This window comes from Pituophis catenifer, unplaced genomic scaffold (assembly GCF_029215685.1).
Source record: "Pituophis catenifer annectens isolate HBS135680 unplaced genomic scaffold, rPitCat1.0.hap2 SCAF_3, whole genome shotgun sequence".
Classification (NCBI taxonomy): Eukaryota; Metazoa; Chordata; class Lepidosauria; order Squamata; family Colubridae; genus Pituophis; species Pituophis catenifer.
In genome coordinates, this window is record NW_027256883.1 from 7,604,968 (window position 1) to 7,628,902 (window position 23,935).

Below are 23,935 nucleotides of genomic sequence, written 5' to 3' on the forward strand. Positions count from 1 at the left end.
ATATTTCACAGCAAAGAAGTTAAAAAGGAGAGAGGAGGAGAGGATAGGAAGAGGAGAGGGAGGGAGAGGAATGGAAGAAAAGAGAGGAGGAAGGGAAGGGGACAGGAGTAGGAGTGAAGGTGAGAAGGGGGAAAAGAAGAGAGAAGTGGGGGAAAGGAAAAGGAAGTAGGATGAGGTAGGAGAGGAGGAAGGAGAAAGTAGGAGAGAAGAGGAGGGAGGGAAGGGAAAGAAAGGAGGAGAAGAAGAAGGTTTGTTGTGGAATGAGGGAAGAAAGAGAAGAAGAGCAACTCCGAATGTAATTAAAATGTTTTATTTTAATGCTTTCTTTAAGGGAAACATGTATCTGTAGGATTTCTTATGTATAAGAAAATGTACAATTTCTATTATGTGGGGAAGGGAAAAGGGTGGGGGGGAGAAAATTGTATGTATTTCTTATAAAACTTTTCAATAAAAAAAAGATATATTTTACAAAGAGTTTGAAACTCTCTTGGTAAACTTGCGTCTAGTTTTGGGAGCGTCATCTTCCCTGAAGATTCTTTGAAAAATGACCTTGATATTCTCCCTGCTCTTAGCTCGCTTCTTTCTCCCAACCAGGAAATAGATTACTGGGTTAACGCTGCTGTTAAGGCAAGAGCTCACATAAAAATATAAAGGAAATTGAAAAATGTCCCAGATATAACCAAGGCCAAGAAAATGAGCAGTAACTATGTAGACATACAATGGAAGAGTAAGAATAAGGAAACAGAGAAGAGTAATTAAGATCATCACTAACAGTCTTCCGCGTTTGGTCTGTTCAGGTTTCATACGTATTTTGATGAATAGGATCACAGTAGAGATTGTGATCAATGGAAAACAAAGCATTGCAATCACAACAAAATGGAGGCTGCGGATGATGGACAGATCTATATATTCCATAATGTTCTGAATTCCTCCCAGCAGGAAAGAAATGATCCAGAAGAGGGAACAGACAGCAGGGGACAAATATTTTGGCCGGGAACAGTGATGCCAGATTGGGAAAAAGACAGACACACATCGGTCAATGCTGATGGTTGTCAGAAGAAAGAGACCATTAATATACAATATATCTGAGAGACAAACTATGATGAAGCTGGGAATTATTGATATTTGCAAGACTCTAAAATATTGAATGGAAAGTATAGGCATAAATACGAGAACGCCCAAATCAGCAATAGCTAAATTCAGAATCAATACGGTGAAAGGGTTTCTCTTCATCTGAAAGCCAAGTAACCAGATGACAATTCCATTCAACGGGAGTCCTATACAGCAGATGATGAATGTGACTGGCAATACGATATACTTAGTTTGGGTCACATTGAAATAAGTGGTAATATTAGGCTCTTTTATGGCATTCCTATTTTCCAGGCTGAGATTCCTCAAGGGATTTTCATAATGTTCCATAATCTCTTCTTTTAGAATTGAGGTTCCTGTTAAAAATAAAGGAAGATAAGTGAATTCATAATTCCTCAAAAATGGTCATGTCTTAATAATTTAATTTAATTTAATTTAATTTAATTTAATTTAATTTAATTTAATTTAATTTAATTTAATTTAATTTAATTTAATTTAATTTAATTTAATTTAATTTAATTTAATTTAATTTAATTTAATTTAATTTAATTTAATTTAATTTAATTTAATTTAATTTAATTTAATTTAATTTTAATTTAATTTAATTTAATTTAATTTATATGCCACCCCTCTCCGAAGACTCAGGGCAGCTCACAATACATTTTAAATAATCATTATAAAAAAACATTGAAACATTAAAAACATTAAAAACATTAAAAACTCATTCACGCCATTCACGGCCGGATTTCGCCAGATCACAAGAGTGAGATCAACGGCCCCAGACCTGCCGGAAAAGCCAGGTCTTCACCGCTTTTCGGAAGGCCAATAGGGTGGGGATGGTCCGGACCTCAGGAGATAACTGTTTCCAGAGAGCTGGGGCAGCCACAGAGAAGGCCCTCCCCCGCGGGCCCACTAGCCAGCATTGTTTAGCTGACGGGACCCAGAGGCGACCAACTCTGTGGGATCTTACCGGTCGCTGGGAGCTATACAGTATATGAAGAGTGCCTTGATTATAAGCAATTCCATTTAATGGGAGTCCTATACATCAGATAATGAATGCGTCTGAGAATACAATAACACTTAGTATAAATGAACCTCAATTACAGATAGCATCATAGTCCAAATATTCTCCAGTAGCATTCATGTTTGCCAGTCTGAAATTCATCAAGAGATTTTTGTAATGCTCCAATAATATCTTCTTTTGGAATGGAAATTCATTTTAAAGAAAAGAAAGAAAAGTGGATTCAATAATTCCTTAATCATAAAATCATAGGGTTGGAAGGGACCTCAGAGGTCTTATAGTCCAACCCTTAGCTCTAGGCAGGAGTCTTAGACTATTCCAGTCAAACACTTGTCCAGTCTATTTTTGCAAACCTCCAGCGATGGAGCATGCACGACCCTGGAAGGCAAGCTATTCCATTAATTTTCTGTCTTACTGTCAGACAATTTCTCCTTATTTCTAGGTGGTATCTCTCTTTGAGAAACTTCAGAATAGCAGAATAATAGAGTTGGAAATGACCTTGGAGGTCTTCTAGTCCAACCTTCTGCACAAGCAGGAGACCCTATACCATTCTGGAAAAATGGCTATCCAGTCTCTTCTTAAAAACCTCCAATGTTGGAGCACTCATAACACTTGAAGGTAAGTCGTTCCACTGGTTAACTGTTCTCATTTTCAGGAAATGTCTCCTTAGTTCTAGATTGCTTCGCTCCTTGATGAGTTTCCATCCATTGTTTCTTGTCCTCCTTCTGGTGCTTTGGAAAATCAAGGAGAGAAGCAACTTAGAACTAAGGAGAAATTTCCTGAAGTTAGAACAATTAACCAGTGGAACAATTTGCCTCCAGAAGTTGTAAATGCTCCAACACTGGAAGTTTTGAAGAAGATGTTGGATAACCCATTTGTCTGAAGTGCTGTAGGGTTTCCTGCCTATGCAGGGAGTTGGACTAGAAGATTACCAAGGTCCCTTCCCACTCTGTTATTCTGTTCTGTTCTGTTCTGTTCTGTTCTAATTAACCCCTTTTCTTTGTGGCAGTTTCTTGGATATTAAACTATGCTATCGTGTCATCCTTAGTCCTTCTTTTTAATAGACTAAAGGTAAAGGTAAAGGTTCCCCTTGCACATAAGTGCTAGTCGTTCCCAACTCTAGGGGGCAGTGCTCATCTCCATTTCAAAGCCGAAGAACCAGCACTGTCCGAAGACGTCTCCGTGGTCATGTGGCCAGCATGAGAAATGCCAAAGGCGCACGGAACGCTGTTATCTTCCCACCAAAGGTGGTCCCTATATTTCTACTTGCAGTTTTTACCTGCTTTCGAACTGCTAGGTTGGCAGAAGCTGGGACAAGTAATGGGAGCTCACCCCATTACACAGCACTAGGGATTCAAACCGCTGAACTGCCGACTTTTTGATTGACAAGCTCATTGTCTTAGCCACTGAGCCACTGTGTCCCTTTTTATTAGACTAGAAATACCCAATTCCTGCAACCATTCTGTATATGTTTTAACCCCCAGCCTTCCGCAGTCTTTCCAGAGTCTCAACATCATCATTATTATTATTAGTTAATCTTTAGTGAGATTCACAGCCTTTGAGGCTGGTTAATAGCTCAGCAGCTTGAGTCCTAACCAAGGACCTAGGAACTGTTAAGGTATCGTCGGAGGATGTAAGCTGTTCCGAGTAAGGTGGTTTTTTGTAGAGTCAAAACGTTCAAGTCCGGTAAATTTAGAATTTCTAAATAGCGGGGTAGCCCTTTGGGTATTGCTCCAAGGGCTCCAATTACAATCGGGACAACACACAATTTCTTTTTCCACAGTCGCTCAACTTCAATTTGCAAGTCCCGGTACTTTGTGATTTTTTCTTGCTGCTTATCTTCTTATTATTATCTGCTTATATTATTATTATTATTATTATTATTATTATTATTATTATTATTATTATTATTATTATTTTGTATTTATATATTCTACTGATTATGTCTTGTCCTACCCTCTGGTGCTTTAGAGAATAAGTCAATCCCCTCTTCTTTGTGACAAGTCCTCAAGTACTAGAAGACAGTTATGTTCATAGCCAATCTATTCTGTTCTTGCCGAAAGCTGAAAAGAAAGAGAAATAAATTCTCAAATCACTTGAAGCTGGATTATCAGAGAGATCAAATCCAAAACCAAAAATATTGCAAAAATATTGCTTAAATTTAAACATGCAACATGTCTTCTTCTCTGTATTCTGCAAGGCAAGTGAGATGCAGGGGCAGAGAAATGCCAAGTTTTAAGATTCTCAACTCTGCAGTCTTAGATGTAAGCAGTTGTGTACAAAATTCCGGGGATTTTGTGGGAATCTCCGTACACAATTACAAAGTGAGAACTTTACGAAGGAAATAAAGTGGGAAACTGGCTGAGAAATAACTCTGGGGAATCTAAAAGGAGAACATTTGAAGTGTTTCATATCTTTTCACTAGGACTGTTAACATTGTGAGGTTTCGGCTATTTTAATTCTTCTGAGATATTTACACTGTTTTGTTTAGATAGATAGCATTACATTGGAAAGTTATTCCACATGAAATCAGTTGAAATTTAGGTGCCTATCAATGAATAAATATCGCAAGAAAGATTTTGATATGAAACATCAAAATCACAGAAATTACTTCTTAAGTGGATGAATATTAATGCATTTGCCTATGCGTAAATTAGATTAGCACTTCCAAACTTCTTACCTACCTGAATCTATTAATCCAAGGTCTTCAATGTTGGTGAGAACAAGTTAACCTGTCATGTTGTTGATGACCAGAATGATGGATGGAAATCAGTACAAGTTGCAGAGAAGATATGATTGTTTTTAAGTCCTTTTTTTTTTTTTTAGGTTAATTGTAGTTCAGCAGACGGCAACCAAAATAGACTTTTCTTACCATGTCCAAAATTTGTCCATCATTGAGGTGAACCAGATGCAACGGTTGTTGAATAACTCACAGGATTTAATGTCGAAGTAGCAGGTGATAATAAGCAGATCTTTTGAAGAAAACATTCTTTCTGCTCTGGGACGAGGAAGCAAATCTTGCTAAAAGGCTGACACGACTCGATATATTTTGCATCTTGCCTAGTCAGCATGAACATCAAGTGATAAGAAGACCTGGGTCTTGTCTTTGCAAGATAATCACCAATTCTGAACAAAGAATGAGGAGACTGCATGCAAATCTAGGCAGCTAGCAGAAAATGGAAATTTGTGTTTGTCTCCCCATCTAAGAAGATTGATCATGAACCTCTGCTCCTATGTCACTGATCTTCATGCTAAACATGGCACAAATTCCTCTTTGTTTTTAGTCTTCCTCTACCCTGGCTCAATTAACACTTTAGTTAATTGACAGTTCTGGATTTACTGGGGCACAAAGAGGTCTTCTGAAAGAAGCTTCGTACTGTTACCACCATGCCAAGGAAGCACTCTAAGAATTGCTAGAGATGCTCTTCTCCTATTCTACAATCATATTCTTAATGTCCCTCGGCTTTGACAAAGCAAAGCAAGTGGTAATTGATAGAATGAAGGGCATGGAGTTCCAAGAAGAACTAAATAGTAGGGACCGAATCAAGCAGGGTGTATGGGAATCAGCAGGATATCTAAATCAGGGGTGGGTTCTAATTTTTTTTACTACCGGTTCTGTGGGCGTGGCTTATTTTGTGGGCGTGGCTTGATGGTCGTGTGACAATTCTTTAGGATTTAGCAGAGATACTGGTCTACCAGGCTTTTAACTGCTTGCAGAACTGTACCGATCTACCCATTTATTTTTGCAGGCACTGATCTACTCATGTATTTTTGCAGGCACTGATCTACTCATGTATTTTTGCAGGCACTGGTCTACCCATTTATTTTTGAAGGCACCAATGTACTCATTGTTTGCTTTTAACACTGATCAGCTGTAGGGCGGCCCTTTGAAGCCCCGCGGCAAGAGTTTAAACAGGTTTTTTCCCTCTAGCCATCAGCTGGGACTCAGGAGGCAGCAATAAATTGGGAATGGGGCCAAATAAAAGGTAAGAATAATGCGGGGGGTGGGGGAAGTGGGGGAGGCGGGGGGAAGAACCAGTTCGGTGATGTCATATCATCACTGCTACCGGCTTGGCGGAACCGGGAGGAACCCACCACTGATCTAAATGATCTGCTCTTCCCAAAACAAAGAATAGCTTTCTTCAGAGCCAGATTTAATATTCCCCCCTCAGCACTTCTCCAGGGTAGGTACAAGAGAACACCGATTGCAGAACGGGTATGCATATGTGGAAAGGGAGAAGTCGAAGATATCTCACATGTTTTATTGTACTGTGAGTTATACAGAATTTGTAAATCAATATATATTCTCCCCTTACTAGAGAGATTGCCAGGGAGGGCAGACGACTTTTATGTAGGCTTTCTCCTCCAAGACTCAAATCCGGCTACCACGCGTGCAGTGGCAAAATTCTGTGTCGCTGCAATGTCCACAAGAAAAAAAAAATGGTTACCGAATTATAATGTCAACTGGTGCCAATTTTTTTTTTTGAGATATCTATAACAATACATTTACTCACATACTTATCGGCTCTACACGCATGTAAATTAGGTTTGAGATCATGTACTTTCATATCAGAGATGTTATTATTCATGATTCATGTCAGTATTATTTTTAATTTATTGTATGTCTATTGCTGGTCGATGACCGTAATAAAGTTTTATTCTTCTTATTCTTCTATTCTACAATCCACCTTCATCTCTACCTTTATAGAGATAAGAAAAAGGTGGAATTTGAGATATTTTTTTTTGCACAATTATAGAGATGCAATTTGGTTGCTTAATACAGTGTGTGTATGTAAATACAAAGGCACAATGTTAGAGCAAGAAACACAAAGGAAATCAAAAGTCAACTCAGGCAGAGTTAATTTTGAAATACTGCTCAGGAAATGCAGTGTCTTCTTATAAGCAAAGCCTTTGGAGCACGGGGGAAATGAGCTCCAGGCTTCTTTCAAGAGCTCTAATTGGGTTTGACCATTTGCCAATAGATGTGAGAAGACCAAAGACCAAAACTTCAATGTCAGTTGGCTGATAAATCTGACCGCTGAGGAAGCAACTCAGCTGATCGCAATCATTCAACAGTGCAGCCTATCCTTTTGTTTTGATACTATCTTCTCCTTAACATTTATTTGCCCTCTTTGTTCATTAGAAACGGGTATGCATTTCTGACCATGCTGTTGACAAGGTCACTCCTAAGAATTGAAGGATTCTATTGGTGGTAGAACCTTGGAGGAAAAAGTCTTGGTTTCCACATCAATATTCAAGGTGAACTCCAAAAGCAACATTTTTGGAAGGTACAAATAACCTTTATTTACATTTTATTTCTATAGCAAGAAGGACATTTTTTCTACTCATGAGCTAATATTACACCTTTGCAAAACACAAAGTTTGAAACTTTGTTGGATAAATTTCTTTTTTTTTTTTAATAAATTTTTATTGTATAAGAATTATAATACAATTCCTCCATTTCCGGTTTCATGGTGTCAATATACATATACAGATATACTTTTCATAATATTTACATTGTTCTTTACATAGGATTAGTTCATTATCTTAGTTTAGAGATACTACCCATAGTATTTCTTACTTTTATAAACCTTGATATATAGTATTACATATATTTACATAAAATTACGTCTTTACACCCTTTTATTTCCTACTACTGATAGTATGACTCATATCCATGTACTTCTTTGATTAATCATCCATTTAAACTTTTAGCTCTCTCGAGCTTCACTGCTTTTCTTTTCCGCAACCACTCATACCATATATCCCATACACTGTAATACTCAGTTTCCTCTCTGTCGTTGATTTCTAATGTCAGTTTGTTCATTTTGGCACATTCCAGCACTTTTCTAATTACATGCTCTTCGGATGGCAATTTTTTCTCCTTCCAATGTTGAGCAAAGGAGATTCTCGCTGCTGTTATTAAATGTGTAATGAGGTATTTCTTCTTTCTTGCATATTCTGTCTTCAGAATTTCCAGGAGAAATATTTTTGGTTCTAATTCAATGGAATCTCCTATTATTTCTGATACTCATTTGCGTATCATCCTCCAAAATTCTTTAGCTTGTGGGCAGGTCCACCAACAATGATAATAAGTACCTTGTTGGTGGCCACAAAGTCTTGGTTTCCACATCAATATTCAAGGTGAACTCCAAAAACAACATTTTTGGAAGGTACAAATAACCTTTATTTACATTTTATTTCTATAGCAAGAAGGACATTTTTCTACTCATGAGCTAATATTACGCCTTTGCAAAACACAAAGTTTGAAACTTTGTTGTGTAAATTTCTATTAGTTTTCAGGATCTTCTCCTTCTCTGAAGACTCTTTGAAAAATGATCTTCATACTCTTCCTGGACTGAGTGTGTTTTTTTTTCTCCCAGCCAGGAAATAGATCAGGAAATGGCTTAATGCTGCCATTTAGGCAAGTGCTCACATTAAAATAGGATTCAAAAGGAAGAAATTCTTAAAAAAAAAAAAAAAATTATGCCACAAAAGTGAATAATGACCCCATAGACACAATATGGAAGACTAAGGATAAGAAAACAGAGAAGAGTAATTAAGATCATCGCTAAAAGTCTTCTATGTTTGATCTGGTTAGATTTAAACCGTATTTTGATGAATAGGATCAGAGTAGAGGTTATGATCAACGAAAGGCAAAACAGAGCAGTCACAAGCAAATGGAGATTCCAGATGGGGCCATATCTAAATGCATCTGGTACTGTAGGAAGTTAGCACCCATCCCTTTCCTGGAAGAATGAAATATTTTAGGAAATATTCAAAAGGCAGAATATTATATTTCCCTGGATGAGAAATGGAGAAACATGTTTTAAAATGGAGAAACATGTTTTAAAGACAAAGCAGCTTCCTGCCTCCCCCACACATACCTTTGTTAATGGGCCATAATCTGCAACACAATAGCAACAGAAACTAACACAATGGGACCCATCTAGGACAGAAACTCACCACATGGCACCTGGGAAGATTACATCAGCCAGCAAGGCTAGCTAAGACCCCCACCCCTGGGAGTCTGACAACCAATCAGGATACTCCTTCTGGGCCCCAGGAAGTTCAAAGCCAGAGAGAGCATAAAACCCGGGGACTCGCTGTATCTCCTTTTTCTGTTCAGGAACTCAAACCATGTGATCCTGTCCACCATTAAACCATCTTTCCAAGCAGTCTCCATGTTTCCAGTGTCTTTTTCCCCACTTGGAGCAGAACCCAGAAGGATATTTCTTCCAACAGTACAAAGTTCAGACTTTGAACAAGGAGAAAAGAGAAAATCCAGAGGAAGGCACAGACAGCAGGGGACAAATATTTTGGCCGGGAACAGCGATGCCAGATGGAGAAGAGGACAGCAATACACCAGTCAATGCTGATGACTGTCAGAAGAAAGAGATCATTGATATACAAAACTGTGTGAAGAGGAGAAGTGATAATCGTAGATATACATGATCCAAAATTTATAAAACTATCAATGCAGTACATAGCCATATTTATGAGATACCCAAAGTCAGCAATAGCTAAATTAAGAATGAATACAGTATAAGGGTTTCTCTTACTATGGAAGCCAAGTATCCAAATCACACCTCCATTTAATGTGAGTTCTATACAGCAGATGAGGACTATGACTGGCAATAACAAAAGTCTTCCAATATTTGAGGGGCTGCCACAGAGAGGAGGGGGTCAAGCTGTTTTCCAAAGCCCCTGAAGGCCAGACAAGGAATAATGGATGGAAACTGACCAAGGAGAGTTTCAACCTAGAAATAAGGAGAAATTTTCTGTCAGTAAGAGCAATCAAACAATGGAACAGAAGCTGCCTTCGGAAGTTGTGGGAGCTTCATCATTTGAAACTTTCAAGAAAAGATTGGATTGCCATTTGTCAGAAATGGTATAGGGTCTCCTGCTTGAGCGAGGGGTTGGACTAGATGACCTATAAGGTCCCTCCCAACTCTGTTAATCTGTTAAATATGATACACTCAGTACAGACATATGCCTCTGTATTCTCATTTAAAGAATGGGTAGTATAATTATTGTCCCAACATTGTGTAGTACGATTCGTGTTTGCCAGGCTGAAATTCAACAATTTTTTTTAAGCTTCCCAGGCTCTCTCCTTTTGGAATTGAAGTTCCTATTAGGAGAAAAGAAAGAAGAGTGGATTTCAATAATTGCTCAATAATAGTTATATATTCATCTTTATCTTCTCATCTGATTTGCTAATACTACACAAAATCCATTCTAAACAACCAGCTGGCTGTGTGATCAACCTTAATAATAATAGCAATAGTGTGACTAAAAAGGCCAATTCGAGAGTGGCAATCCCTTCCACACTGAGGGCAGATACATTCTGTCCCCTGCCCAGGCCCCAGATTTCGCTGGTTCCAGGACTGCCTCTTTGCCTCAGCCTGCCGAACAAGTGTCTCTTCGAATTGGAGGAGGCCATGCTGCGTCTTTAGCCTACAAACTGAACGATCGGAGGTCAACATTTCCCAGTTGTTAATGTCCATTCCCAGGGCCTTTAGGTCCCTCTTGCAGATATCCTTATATCACAGCTGTGGTCTCCCTCTGAGGCGCTTTCCCTGCACTAATTCTCCATACAGGAGATCTTTCGGAATCTGACCATCAGCCATTCTCACGACATGCCCCAGCCAGTGTAGACGTATACAATGAGACATTTGCAGTACATTGGAGAAACAAAACCACCACTTCACAAATGCAAGGCACAACATAGGAGAAAAAAACCCACCAGGACAAGATTCAGCAGTTCATTAGCAGTTGAAAGAAAAATGTCATTGTTTTGAAGACAGGAAAATCCACATTCAGGACAGAGAGGAACACTAGTTTGAAGGAGAGGTTAAAGACACCATCTATTTTAAGATTGAACAGCCGTCTCTCAACAGAGGGGGAGGGATGCAATAGCACCTATCTCTTATCTACAACACAGTCCTTTCAGCAGTCCCAAGAAGGCTCCACACCATTTGCACTAAGATTCAGGTAACCCTGAGGTCAATGACTCTCAGAGAGCTAAGGACTAACCTTCAGATAACTGTAAAAAATGTAAATCCTTCTATTCTCTACCATTCAGTCAGAACTGAAAAAGCTTCTTGAATGAGGAGCAAAATATTTTCAAGGAAAAAAACCAAGGAAGCCTTTTGAAAAGTACCTGTGGGATTACATTGGAAAATTGCTCCAGAAAACATCAATTGAGATTTAGATAACTATCAGCATATAAATGTCACAAAATATTCTGATGTGAAAAATCAGGAGCAGAAAATACTAGTTAAGCACACAAATATTATTGCATTGATCTAAGATCTACCAAACATCTTACCTTTTTGAAGCAATTGGTCCAGATTTGATGAGAAGTTTACTGTATCATGTAACTGACTGCTACAGTTAATTTAGCCACTGACAATGTTCAAAGCAGAAGAAGTTGTAGAGAAAATATGATGGGTATTACGTCTTGTTGGACATACATCAAGGAGAACCTGTCAGATGTGTTGTTGATAGGATTAAATGTCTGAGTATCAGAGGCAATTGTAAGCAGATCTTTTGAAGAAAATATTCTTTCTCTTTCGGGACGAGGAAGCAGATCTTGCTAAAAGTCTCACACAACTGTATTTATTCTGTGTTTTTCCTAATCAGTGTGAATATCAAATAACAAGAAGATTTGGTTCCTGTTTTTGCAGGATGATCAACAGCTGCAGAAAAAGGAGACTGCCCATAAACTAGACAACTCTAAGGAAAAGGAAAATTATGACACATTTGAAAGTTCATGGATTAAGCTCTTCAAAGTAGTGAGTAGTAGATTATTGTCCTAGTGTTGAGGGCTGAAGTGATTGGAAATGGCTATAGGAAAAATGTGATAAAGTCTTATTTAGATAAACTTCAGGCAGTTCATTGACAAGAAGGAAAGTCCATTCACCCATCAAGAGTGACAATGTTGAAAAAATTGCCTGTAGAATTCGATACAGGTGGAAGTAGAGACTTAACAGAAATCTTCAAAGGTGTTGATTTGCTTGAACTATGTTGCTGCTGATCCAGTTCTACAGAGGAATTATTGACTCTGTCATCTGCACCTCTATAACTGTCTGGTTTTGTTCTGCAACCCAACAAGACAAACACAGACTTCAACGGATAATTCGAACTGCAGAAAAAACAATGGCTACCAACCTGCCTTCCATTGAGGACCTGTATACTGCACAAGTCAAAAAGAGGACTGTGAAAATATCTACAAACCCTCGCATCCTGGACATAAATTGTTTCAACTTATACCATCAAAACTACACTATAGAGCACTGCACACCAGAACCACTAGACCCAAGGACAGTTTTTCCCCGAATGCCATCACTCTACTAAACAACTAATTCCCACAACACTGTCAAACTATTTACTGACACTGTATTACTACTATTCTTCTCATTCTTCCTATTACCTATCTCCTCCTACTTATGACTATAACCTTGCTGCTTGTATCTGTACGATTTACTGTATATCATTTTATTTAGTCTCCTAGTATGATTTGATTGCTTATTTCGTACCCTTTGACTATCACTAAGTGTTGCATCTTATGATTCTTGATGAATGATTTTTTTTAATGTCCACTGACAGCTTCTGCACCGAAGACAAATTCCTTGTCTGTCCAATCACACTTAGCCAGTAAAGAATTCTATTCCATTTTTATAAAAGTCAAAAGATTGAGCGTCATCATAGCAAGTGAGGATCCATCTCTTACAGAAAACATGGATCAGTCATTTCTCTTCCGGCATGAAAAAGTGCAATTTTTTTTTTATGCCGGAAAAATGCACACTAAAAAATGCACACACACTCTGTGCCTTGCCTATGTGACACCAAGATGTGATCATTGGCTTCTTAAGAAAATCATGATTAATCAGATAATCATGCGACTATCAACAAAGAGAAGGAGACCTGCCAGGAATCCAGGAAGTTAGCATGAAAAGTGCATTTTTTTAAAAAAACATCCATGACATAGGATCTCTTATCTACAAAACCTGATAATGAATTTCTCGCCCAACTGTCTTTTCTCTCACCCCCAAGATAAAAGATAATGCCAATTCCTGTTTATGCTAGAGCAGGAGTATCAGATTCAAGGCCTGTGGGTCAGTGGTGAAATCCATTTTTTTTTACTCCCGGTTCTGTGGTCGTGGCTTGGTGGGCGTGGTGTTGCTTGGTGGACATGGCTTGGTGGGCATGGCAAGGGAAGGATACCGCAAAATCCCCCTTCCCTCCCCACTCCTGGGAGAAGGATACTGCAGAATCCCCATTCCCACCCCACTCCTGGGGAAAGGATATTGCAAAATCTCCATTCCCACCCCACTCTGGGGCCAGCCAGAGGTGGTACTTGCAGGTTCTCCGAACTGCTCAAAATTTCTACTACCGGTTCTCCAGAACCTCTCAGTACCTGCTGGATTTCACCCCTGCTGCGGGGGAATTCAGCCCGTGGGGTATTTAGATCTGGCCCATGGGGCCGGCCTGGAAATACCAAAATTGCGGGGACCCCCACAGGTCATTTTTGGCCAGCAGAGTGCTGCAGGAGACCATGGTGACCGAAAATGATCCTTGGAGGGGAACTCATGCCCCCCCATGCCCCATTTTGGCCGACAGAGTGCTGCAGAAGGTGCCCGTCCTGTCTACCCCCTGCCCTGCCTCCCCCCAACCACCCCGCAGAGGAGAACTACAATGCTGATGCAGCCCTTGAAGAAATCTAGTTTGACACCCCTGTGCTAGAGAGAAGTTCCCCAGGGATGGACTCCAGCATGAGTCTGAAAGCTTGGAAGACAGAACCTCTGGTCCCAGTGATCAACCCAGATTGGACTTGTTTTGTGTTTGTTTGCTTGTTTTATTCCTTTCTTCTTGATGCTCCTTATTTCACTTGAATGTTTTATTGTGTGTGTGTTCCAAATCATGCTTTGTCACATTATTTAGTTTCGCTAGGAAGCAGGAAGCAAGAAGAGACAAAACTGATACAAGGGAAAATGATGGGTAAGCTAATAAGGAAACAATAAGGCACCTTATTCCCTTGATCTCATGTTGCACAGAGTTTATTTGCTGATGTGTTACCTGTTTTATTTTGTTATGAAGGCTGCAGTTGGGTTGGAACACCCGAAAAAGTCAACTGCTCACTGATGCCACTGCCAACCTAAGAATTGGAGAGTCTCTCCCATCCATGCACTCTCCCCCAGACCATCTGCACTTGTGCCATCCCAGTTATTCAGTGTTGTGGCCCATAAGCAGCCTGTGCAGCTAGTAGCCGATTCAGACAGCGAAGAGGCTGGTGTGGTGCTGCGCCAGCAGCCTTTGCAGCTGGCAATCGAGTCGGACAGTGAGGAGGCTGGAGAAGAAGTGGTGCCAGAGGCAGGGATTCAGCCAGGGCCTTCAGAACCTCCAGAAGCTCCCATAAGTGAAGAGGACGAAGAGGAGGAACCTCTTCTCGATGCACGGGCGCGCAGAGCTGCCAAAAGGCAGGAGTGGCTCCTCAGGGGGAGGTCTCCTCGAGAGTAAGGCTTGGGGCTAATTGGCCACTCCCTTAGTCTATTTAAGGAGGAACGCCGATTGAAGCAATTTGCAGGGGACAACTTTGTTCACATACCTTCCTGTCTTGTCTTGCTTATCTTATCAGCTTCCTGCAAATTGCTTCTGGGCATTCTGCCAACCATAGTAAGTTTTCAGTTATTCTTCTTTGAATTCTTGGAGGCTGTTAATGCAATTAATTAACAGCCGTTGTTATAAAAGACTGGTTTATTCAGTAAACTAAGGTCTGAACGGACTTCGTGTGTGCTGCGTTCTTTGGGGTCCATATCTGGGGCAGAACACTCAGACACTCCTGTGCACCATCCTTGATCCACCTTCCTTTGTTCATACAAAGTCCCTCATGGCAATTTATGACTTGCTTGCCCTCCCCAACTCCCTCACACCCCTTACTTCCTTACCTGGCAGCAGCCACTTTTTTTCCCTAAGTGCCTGGGACTGGCAACTTCTTGCCAGCTTCCCCACTGATCTTGGTTGCAGGAAGCCAGCAAGGAGATGCCACACCCAGTGACTGTCGGATTCTGTTATTGGCAAACTTTGGAGGGAACGGTCTTGTTTCCCACATCTTTCTCCAATCTTCAAAATGAACTCGGATAGCTTTTTTTTTTTTTTTGAGGTAAATACAACTTGGTTATACTTTATTTCTGCAGCAAAAAATAAAATAAAATACAGTTTCGTATTCATGAAAGGTATCCAGCATTTAAAGAAAAGCTAAAATATTGCATTTACAGAGGGTTTGAAATCGTGTTGGTACACTTTTATCAGATTTCAGGAGCTTCGTCATCTCTGAAGACTCTTTGAAAAACGACCTTGATGCTCTCCCTGGTCCGAGCTCGTTTCTTTCTACCAACCAGGAAATAGATCACCGGGTTAATGCTGCTGTTTAGGCAAGCACTTGGACATAAGTAGAAATCCAGTCCATAAACCAAAAATGAATTCTCCGTCTTAAGAAAATAAGTACTGACTACAAAGATATATAACGGAAAAGTAAAAATAAGGAAACAGAGAAGAGTAATTAAGATCATCACTAAAAGTCTTCTACGTTTGATCTGTTCAGGTTTCATACGGATTTTGATGAATAGGATCACAGTAGAGATTGTGATCAATGGAAGGCAAAGCACAGCAGTCACAATCAAATGGAGATTCCAGGTGTCATCATATAAAAAAAAATATTTCATAATGTGATGTATTCCAATTAGGATGGAAGAGAAGATCCAGAGGAAGGCACAGACAGAAGAGGACAAATATTTTGGCCGGGAACAACGATGCCAGATGGGGTAGAAGACAGCAACACACCGGTCAATGCTGATGGCTGTCAGAAGAAAGAGACCATTGATATATGCAACTTTGAAGAGAGATAAGACAATTTCCCAGGGAATTACTGGCTGTATAAAACATATAAAAAAATCAATGCAAAATATAGCCATAAATATGAGAACTCCAAAGTCGGCAATAGCTAAATTAAGAATCAATACTGTGAAAGGATTTCTCTTAATTTGGAAGCCAAGTAGCCAGATAACAATTCCGTTTAATGGGACTCCAATACAGCAGATGGTGATTACGACTGAGAAAATGATACTTTTAGAATAATCTGACATAATTTGGTTTTCGTAAAAATATTTGGTAGTATAAAAGTCCAAATAATCTGCTGTAATATTCATGTTTGCCAAGCTGAAATTCATCAAGATACTTTTATAATGCTCCAATAATCTCTTCCTTTTCAATAAAAGTTCCTATTTGAAAGGGAAAAAAAAGAGCAGATTGGATTATATAATTCATCAATAATTGTCACATCGTCATATCTAACCATCCTCGTGTACAGGCTGAGCCAACTTTTGGACCATAGATAGATAGATAGATAGATAGATAGATAGATAGATAGATAGATAGATAATTTTATTTCTATACCGCCCCTCTCCCGAAGGACTCGGGCGGTGCACAGCCAAGTAAAAAACACAATACAAATCCCAATTAAATTGAAAAATTATTAAAATTATTACATTTATGGCCAAGTTTCATTAAAAACCCCAAAATTTAAAACTCCGAATTTAAAACTACTTTACAAAGATAGCCCTGCCTGTCGGAAGAGCAGGGTCTTGAGGACACAGCGAAAAACTCGGAGATCAGAGATTGTACGTATTTCCAGGGGCAGTTCGTTCCAAAGGGCAGGAGCTCCCACAGAGAAGGCCCTCCCCCTGGGTGTCGCCAGCCGACATAGTTTGGCCGACGGCACCCTGAGGAGTCCTTCTCTGCGGGAGCGAACTGGTCGGTGGGAGGCTATCGGTGGCAGAAGGCGGTCTCGTAAGTAGCCAGGTCCTGAGCCATGGAGCGCTTTAAAGGTGGTAACCAACACCTTGAATCGCACCCAGAAGACCACTGGGAGCCAGTGCAGCTCGCGCAGGAGAGGTGTTACATGAGTGCAACGGGTTGCACCCATAATCACCCGCGCGGCCGCATTCTGGACCAGTTGGAGCCTCCGAGTGCTCTTCAAGGGGAGCCCCATGTAGAGAGCATTACAGTAGTCCAGCCGAGAGGTAACAAGGGCGTGAGTGACCGTGCGCAAGGTGTCCCGATCCAGAAAGGGATGCAACTGGCGGATCAGGCGAACCTGATGGAAGGCCCCCCTGGCCACGGCCGTCATATGCTCTTCTAAAGACAGCTGTGTGTCCAGGAGGACACCCAGATTGCGAGCCCTCTCTGTGAGTGTTCACCCCCTATAGACAGCGATGGCGACAGCTGACTTTATCGGGACACCGGAAGCCACAGCCACTCGGTCTTGGAAGGGTTGAGTTTGAGCCTATTTCTCCCCATAGATGATGATGATATGATGATAATAATAATTACAATAACAACAACAATAAAAATCACAATAATACAAATCACAATTATCATAATAGTAGTGGTACTAGTAATAGATGTCTTGGGTGCAATTCTAAAAAAAACTTTTTTTTAATGGCTCTGATAATCCAAGCTGAGTTGTCTGATCGGCAGAGAGTTTTTTAAAAAGTGCAGCTCAGCTGGGCATGGGGGGGGGGGGCAGGGATTTTTGCTACCGGTTCTCCAAACCACCCGCCTCCATCGCTACCGGATCGGGCGATCCGGTCCGAACCGGGAGCATTTCACCCCTGATCCCAGGTCACGGGGAAGGACTCAATAAAGGGACAAATTGCTTGTCACAGTTCATCCAGGTATAATGAGAGTTCAAATCCCAAGAAATAGGGGTTGAGTTTAGAATGGTCCTATTTCAATGGCATCTCAAAATAATTATAAGGAAACATATATGTTGTTCAATGTTAAATGGCACCACAACCACTGAATCCATTCCATATGCTAGATGTGTATTTCTCAGAAGTATCAACTGTGAGCCCTTATGCCTCCAACATTCTCATAATCCCAAATCCATGAGCAATAAAAACCCACACACACCCCAAAAAAGCACACAATATACAACCTCCCAAATTTAAATCTTATCTCTAATCTTAAAAATATAGCAATTTAATATTTAAACAAAGTTCTTAATTCAAATAATACTACATAATACAATTCCCAATTATTTCCCTAAATTCTATCTATTTAACAATACCATTCATATAGAAACCAATTAAGTAATTCTTATGTAAATCATAATCCTTTATCGTTTCAGTTTTTTTCTTTTTTGCCTAGATAGATGTATTATTGAAAATATTCAAATTATTACAATTGTTATAAGTATTTAAACAATATCCCAATTATTATAACCATCCATTTTCTCAAATCATCATCTAACATCTTAATAAAAATTGATTCATTATGTCCATTGATATATTTTCTTTTAGCATAATCTATTTCTCATACTTCATATTACATATGAAGTAATAATGAAATAAAGATTTAATGAATATTATATGAAGTAATAACAAATGTAAGGAAGTTTTAGAAATGGAAATAAGATTTTGAAATATAAACATGTTTGAACTATATTGTTAATAGTGAGGATTTAGGGTAAGAATTGTGAAATGTATTATGAGGTATTATTTGAATTAAGATTTAAGGTGGACTAATAGAAGGGTAATTGCTTTGATTAAGTTAATATGAGTAAACTTTCTATAAAATGGTAATAGTAGAGATATGTGATTTAAGATTAAGAAATAAGATGACAAAAAAATTGAACAAATGTATGACCAGATCAATGCTCTGTTCCGAAAACTTGTGTGTTAAAAAAAAAATTTTTTTGCAAAAACAAAAAAACAAAAACAAAAAGACATACAACCTCCCAGACCTTCCCTCAGCCAAGACACCAAAACCTGTTTGTTTTTAAAACAAATGCAGTAAAACTCAAGCAAGTAAGCAAACAAGCAAGCAAGCAAAGAAAGAAAGAAAGAAACAAACAAACAAACAAAAGGAATTATGTATGCTATTGGTATGTCTCAGCCTCCATGTCTTTGTAAAGTTTTTAAGTGTATTTGGTATCATATTCAAACAGATGCTACAAGGAGCAGCAGTGAACTGAATGCAAATTTGTAAAAATATGAATCAAATTGGTCTGTTGCTACCATGACACAGTTGCATCTAAAATACCCTAGTTAGATGTGTTGTTCATAAAACACCTCCATCTAGATAATTCCACCATAATTCCCCCCCCCCACAATATTGTAGCTGTGGTATGATTGTTCCATGGTGCCTTCAGGGTGGGCAAAGGGGAGTTAGATCTGAAGAATGCAGACCCCACACAGTCATGAAGACAGAAGTTTTGTCACAAAAATAAACCAGCAAAGGAGTTGTAAAATAAAGTTGAATGAGCAAAAAAGAGAACTTTTGAAGCAACTCTCATCTCAGGATTGTTAAAATCGGATAATTTAATTGCTTGTGTGATATCTGCAAGATGATTTGTTTTGATCAACAGCAATACAGAAAAAAAATCATCAAATTTTAGGTAACGCTAAACATATAAATATCACAAAAAACTGATACGAAAAATCAGGTGCAGAAATTACTAGCTTAGGGGAGAAATATTATTGCATTTGCTTATGCCTAAATTAGATTAGTTCTTCTTCAAAAACCTGTTGCCCATTCTTACCTACTGGTCCAAGGTCTTCAAAGTTGGTGAGAAAAAGATTAATATCTCATGTTATTGATGGGTGGAAGGACCGATGATGGCCAAAGCAGAAGAAGCTGCAGAGAAAATGTGATGCGTTTTAAGCCCTGTTCAAGCTAACTGTTCTTCAGCATACGAAGAGCAGTAGGCTCCACCCATTCTATGCTTTGTCAACTATGTCCAAAATTTCACATATCAAGGAGAAACTGTCACATGTGCTGTTTGATAACTCATAGTATTTAACGTCAGAATAGCCAGTAGTGATAAGCAGATCTTTTCAGATTTCGCATATCAGTTCCGGGACAAAAAGCGGATCTTGTGAAAAGATTTATGCAACGAGACATTGTGTTGAACATCAAGTGATAAGAAGATATCATTCTTGTCTTTGCACAATAATAATCAACTATGAATGTAGAAGGAGACTTCCTCATGAACCTAGGCAACTGGAAAGAAAAGGGAAATTATTTTTTATTTCAATTGGACTTGTTCCCTCATCTGAGACGTTTTATGATGAACATTTTCATGTTAAACATGTTGCAAATTCCTCTTTCTTTATAGTATTCCTATACTACAAGGAAAATTATGAAGAGGAACAGTTACAATATTGGGGGAAAAATGTTTATGGTGGAATTATCTAGATGGTGGTGTTTTATGAACAAACACAACTAACAAGGGAATATTAGATGTAGCAGTATCTTGGCAGCGTCAGAGCAATTGGATTCACATTTTTGTAAACTTGCATTCATTTCACTGCTGCTCTTTGTAGTATCTGTTTGTATATGATACCAAATACACTTAAAAACAAGTAACAAACATATGGATGCTAAGACATACTAATACATACATAATTTGCTTGCTTGTGTTTCAATGCATTTGTTTTAAAAAGAAACAACTTTTGGTGTTTTGGTTGAAGAAAAACAAACTATTGACAAGATCTAGGGAGGTTGTATCTTGTGGGCTTTTTTTGGTGTGTGTGTGTGGATTTTTATTGTTTAGGGATTAGGGATTATGAGAATGTTGGAGGTGTAAGGGCTCACAGTTGATAATTTTAAGAAATACAAGTCTGGCATACGAAATGGATTTAATAGTTGTGGTGCCATTTGACATTGAACAATTGCCTACATATATGTTTACTTATAATTATTTTGAGATGCCACTGAAATAGGATGGTGTTAAACTCAACTATTTAAACTCAACCGTGACAAGCATTTTTGTCCATTTATCGAGTCCTGCCTATCTGCGATAGGCAGATGCTGATGTTTGATCGAGTTAAAGGTATCGTCATAGGATGTAAACTGTTCCAAGTAAAGCTGCCTGCTGCAATTGATTGATGGTGAATGTGTCAGTGCCAATGGGGTTCAAGCTCCAGTTGTTTTGGGATTGAACCTAGGAAGTCTATTCAGGGGTGAAATGCTACCAGTTCGGGATGGTTCGCCCGAACCGGTAGTGAAAATGCTACTGGTTCACCCGAACCAGTAGTAAAAAAAATGCTTTTAAAAAGTAAAAAAAAAAAAAGGTTCCAAAAAATGACAATCAACTATGCCGCACGATCCTTGGAATTTTTTTTTTTTACTTTTTGTTTACTACCTATTGCCCAAACTGGTATTTTTCTGTAAAGTGTGTTAGTTTGTTTCAGACCTCTCTGTGACTCTGTGATGTTCCTTCTTGTTGACCCCCAAGCCACGCCCACCCAGTCACATGACCACCAAGCCACGCCCCCAGAACTGGTAGGGAAATTTTTTTGAATTTTACCACTGAGTTTATTACTATTAGTATTACCTTTGCTTTCTTTTGCCACCATCCTTCTGTTTCTATTTGCATGTCTTTGCATTGTGTAACCACCAGTCTGTGCAATGTTTTTGCAGCCTCTAGCCTGGTGATCCAGCTGTTTCTCCAGCTCCTTCATAGAGATGGCACTCGCCGAATCTTCTCAATTCTGGATTTGCATGCATTTGTTCTTAAGGCTTGATCTTGTGCAGCCAGAGTTAGCCCCTCTGCTTAATGTTGATGATGATGCTATCCATTCAGTCATGTCTGACTCTTAGCATGGGCCAGGTCTCTCCACATCTTCCAATAATTATTGGAGTTTTTCTTTCTTTTTTTTAAAGAAATAACATTTTTTTTTATTTTTAAACAAACATACATAAAAACATAAAACCATCTTCAATTACACACAGTGTGTCGGTTGGTTACAAGTCTTTTGTGCATCTTCCACCATATTCATAGCTTGCAATTAACCTAAATTCTTATATTATCGATCTAATATATATCTATGTATTATTGTCCTTATTGATCATTTATTTGTCTATAGCTATTCTTCCCTCATTTTATACAAAATATTCTAAGATTTGAGTTAATTTATATTATAACATTCATTTTCATCACTAAATCGATCCAATAATAATACATCTTTATGTTATATTTTATATATTTCTACAATTCTTGTATTATAAGAATCTCTATCTTCTTTCATTTCCATATTTTTTTTAATCTAACCATTGATAAAATAAATAAGTCCCATATCTTATAATATTGTTTATCTTCTTGTTCTCTGATTTCAAATGTCAATTTGCTCATTTCAGCACATTCCATTATTTTCTTAATAACTTCATCTTGCGTTGGTATTTTCTCATTTTTCCAATTTTTAGCAAACACAATTCTAGCCGCTGATAATACATTCACAATCAGATATCTCAATACTCTATTATATATTTCAGGTACAATCCCCAAATTATTGGAGTTTTTCTATACTTTGGCTAGTTAGGGTAAATACGAACAATGCATTTGTTCTAAAGACTTGATTTTATGCCGCTAGAACTAGAGCGGTATCTCTTCCTTCAACTTTCTTGCTGTTAGCCATTGCCAGATCTTTTTATTATCTACTTTGCTTGCTATATTTTTTTAATGTTCTGGCAATGTAAGTCTTTTCTTCCATTGTTTCTTTTCTGTTCTTCACTTGGTCTTCCTTGTAGGCCAGTTTTGGTCTCCAGTTTATCAGATTTCAGGAGCTTCGTCTTCTCTGAAGATTCTTCGAAAAATGATCTTGATGCTCTCCCTGGTCCAAGCTCGTTTCTTTCTCCCAACCAGGAAATAGATCACTGGATTAACACTGCTGTTTAGAGGAGCACTTGGACGTATATAGAAATTCAATTCAGAAACATCAAACACATACCTCTGCTTAAGAAAATGAGTAACGAACACGTAGATATATAACGGAAGAGTAAAAATAAAGAAACAGAGAAGAGTAATTAAGATCATCAATAAAAGTCTTCTGCGTTTGATCTGTTCAGGTTTCATACAGATTTTGATGAATAGGATCACAGTAGAGATTGTAATCAATGGAAGGCAAAGCACAACAGTCACAATCAAATGGAGATTCCAGATGGCATTATATAAAAACAATTCTTGCATAATGTGATGTATTCCAATCAGGAAGAAAGAGAAGATCCAGATGAAGGCACAGACAGCAGGGGACAAATATTTTGGCCGGGAACAGCGATGCCAGATTGGGAAGAGGACAGCAACACACCGGTCTATGCTGATGGCGGTCAGAAGAAATAGACCGTTGATATAGGTAACATTGAAGAGAGAAAAGAAGATTTTTGAGGGAATTCCTCGCTGTATAAAATGTATACAAATGTCAATGCAAAATATCGCCATACATATCAAAAATCCAAAGTCAGCAATAGCTAAATTAAGAATCAGCACCGTGAAAGAGTTTCTCTTAATTTCAAAGCCAAGTAGCCAGATAACAATTCCGTTTAATGGGACTCCGGTACAGCAGATGATGAATGCAACTGAGGAAATGATAATTTGAGAATAATCTGTCATAATTTGGGGTCCGGAGAAATATTTGGTAGTATTGTTGTCCAAATACTCTGCTGTAGCATTCATGTTTGCCAAGCTGAAATTCATCGAGATACTTTTATAATGCTCCAATAATCTCTTCTTTTACGATGGAAGTTCCTATTTGAAGAAAAAAGAGCAGATTGTATTAAATAATCCATCAAAAATGGTCACATCTTCATATCTAATAGCTTTTTGTACAGACTTAGCCAACTTTTTGACCTCTGCTAATAATAATAATGATAGCTATAGATGTCCTGGGTGCAATTGTGAAACAACCTGAGCACCACCTGAGCACCATCAGCACTGACAAATTACAGTTTACATCAGTGTGGGATTCAGCTGGTTCGCACCGG

General features: G+C 38.7%; 4 protein-coding genes across 4 annotated transcripts; all 4 read right to left on the reverse strand.

Moving 5' to 3' along the window:
* Positions 1 to 465: 465 nt before the first annotated feature.
* Positions 466 to 1,419, reverse strand: LOC139314339 (mas-related G-protein coupled receptor member H-like). The gene has a single exon (XM_070939931.1). It carries the CDS (start codon positions 1,417 to 1,419, stop codon positions 466 to 468), a length of 954 nt encoding a protein of 317 aa, XP_070796032.1.
* Positions 1,420 to 8,402: 6,983 nt separating this feature from the next.
* On the reverse strand, positions 8,403 to 10,740 carry LOC139314340 (mas-related G-protein coupled receptor member X1-like). The gene is given in 4 exon segments (XM_070939932.1): positions 8,403 to 8,577; positions 8,579 to 8,831; positions 9,370 to 9,776; positions 10,709 to 10,740. Coding segments are annotated over 4 exon segments (867 nt in total).
* A 4,680-nt stretch (positions 10,741 to 15,420) lies between these two features.
* On the reverse strand, positions 15,421 to 16,341 carry LOC139315608 (mas-related G-protein coupled receptor member H-like). The gene has a single exon (XM_070942003.1). It carries the CDS (start codon positions 16,339 to 16,341, stop codon positions 15,421 to 15,423), a length of 921 nt encoding a protein of 306 aa, XP_070798104.1.
* Positions 16,342 to 22,727: 6,386 nt separating this feature from the next.
* On the reverse strand, positions 22,728 to 23,648 carry LOC139315609 (mas-related G-protein coupled receptor member H-like). Its single transcript, XM_070942004.1, has one exon. It carries the CDS (start codon positions 23,646 to 23,648, stop codon positions 22,728 to 22,730), a length of 921 nt encoding a protein of 306 aa, XP_070798105.1.
* Positions 23,649 to 23,935: the final 287 nt, after the last annotated feature.

What these genes read in the sequence shown, in the direction of transcription:
- LOC139314339 (XM_070939931.1), bottom strand. Translation starts at nt 1,419, where the DNA reads ATGGAACATTATGAAAATCCCTTGAGGAATCTCAGCCTGGAAAATAGG.
- LOC139315609 (XM_070942004.1), bottom strand. Translation starts at nt 23,648, where the DNA reads ATGAATTTCAGCTTGGCAAACATGAATGCTACAGCAGAGTATTTGGAC.
- LOC139315608 (XM_070942003.1), bottom strand. Translation starts at nt 16,341, where the DNA reads ATGAATTTCAGCTTGGCAAACATGAATATTACAGCAGATTATTTGGAC.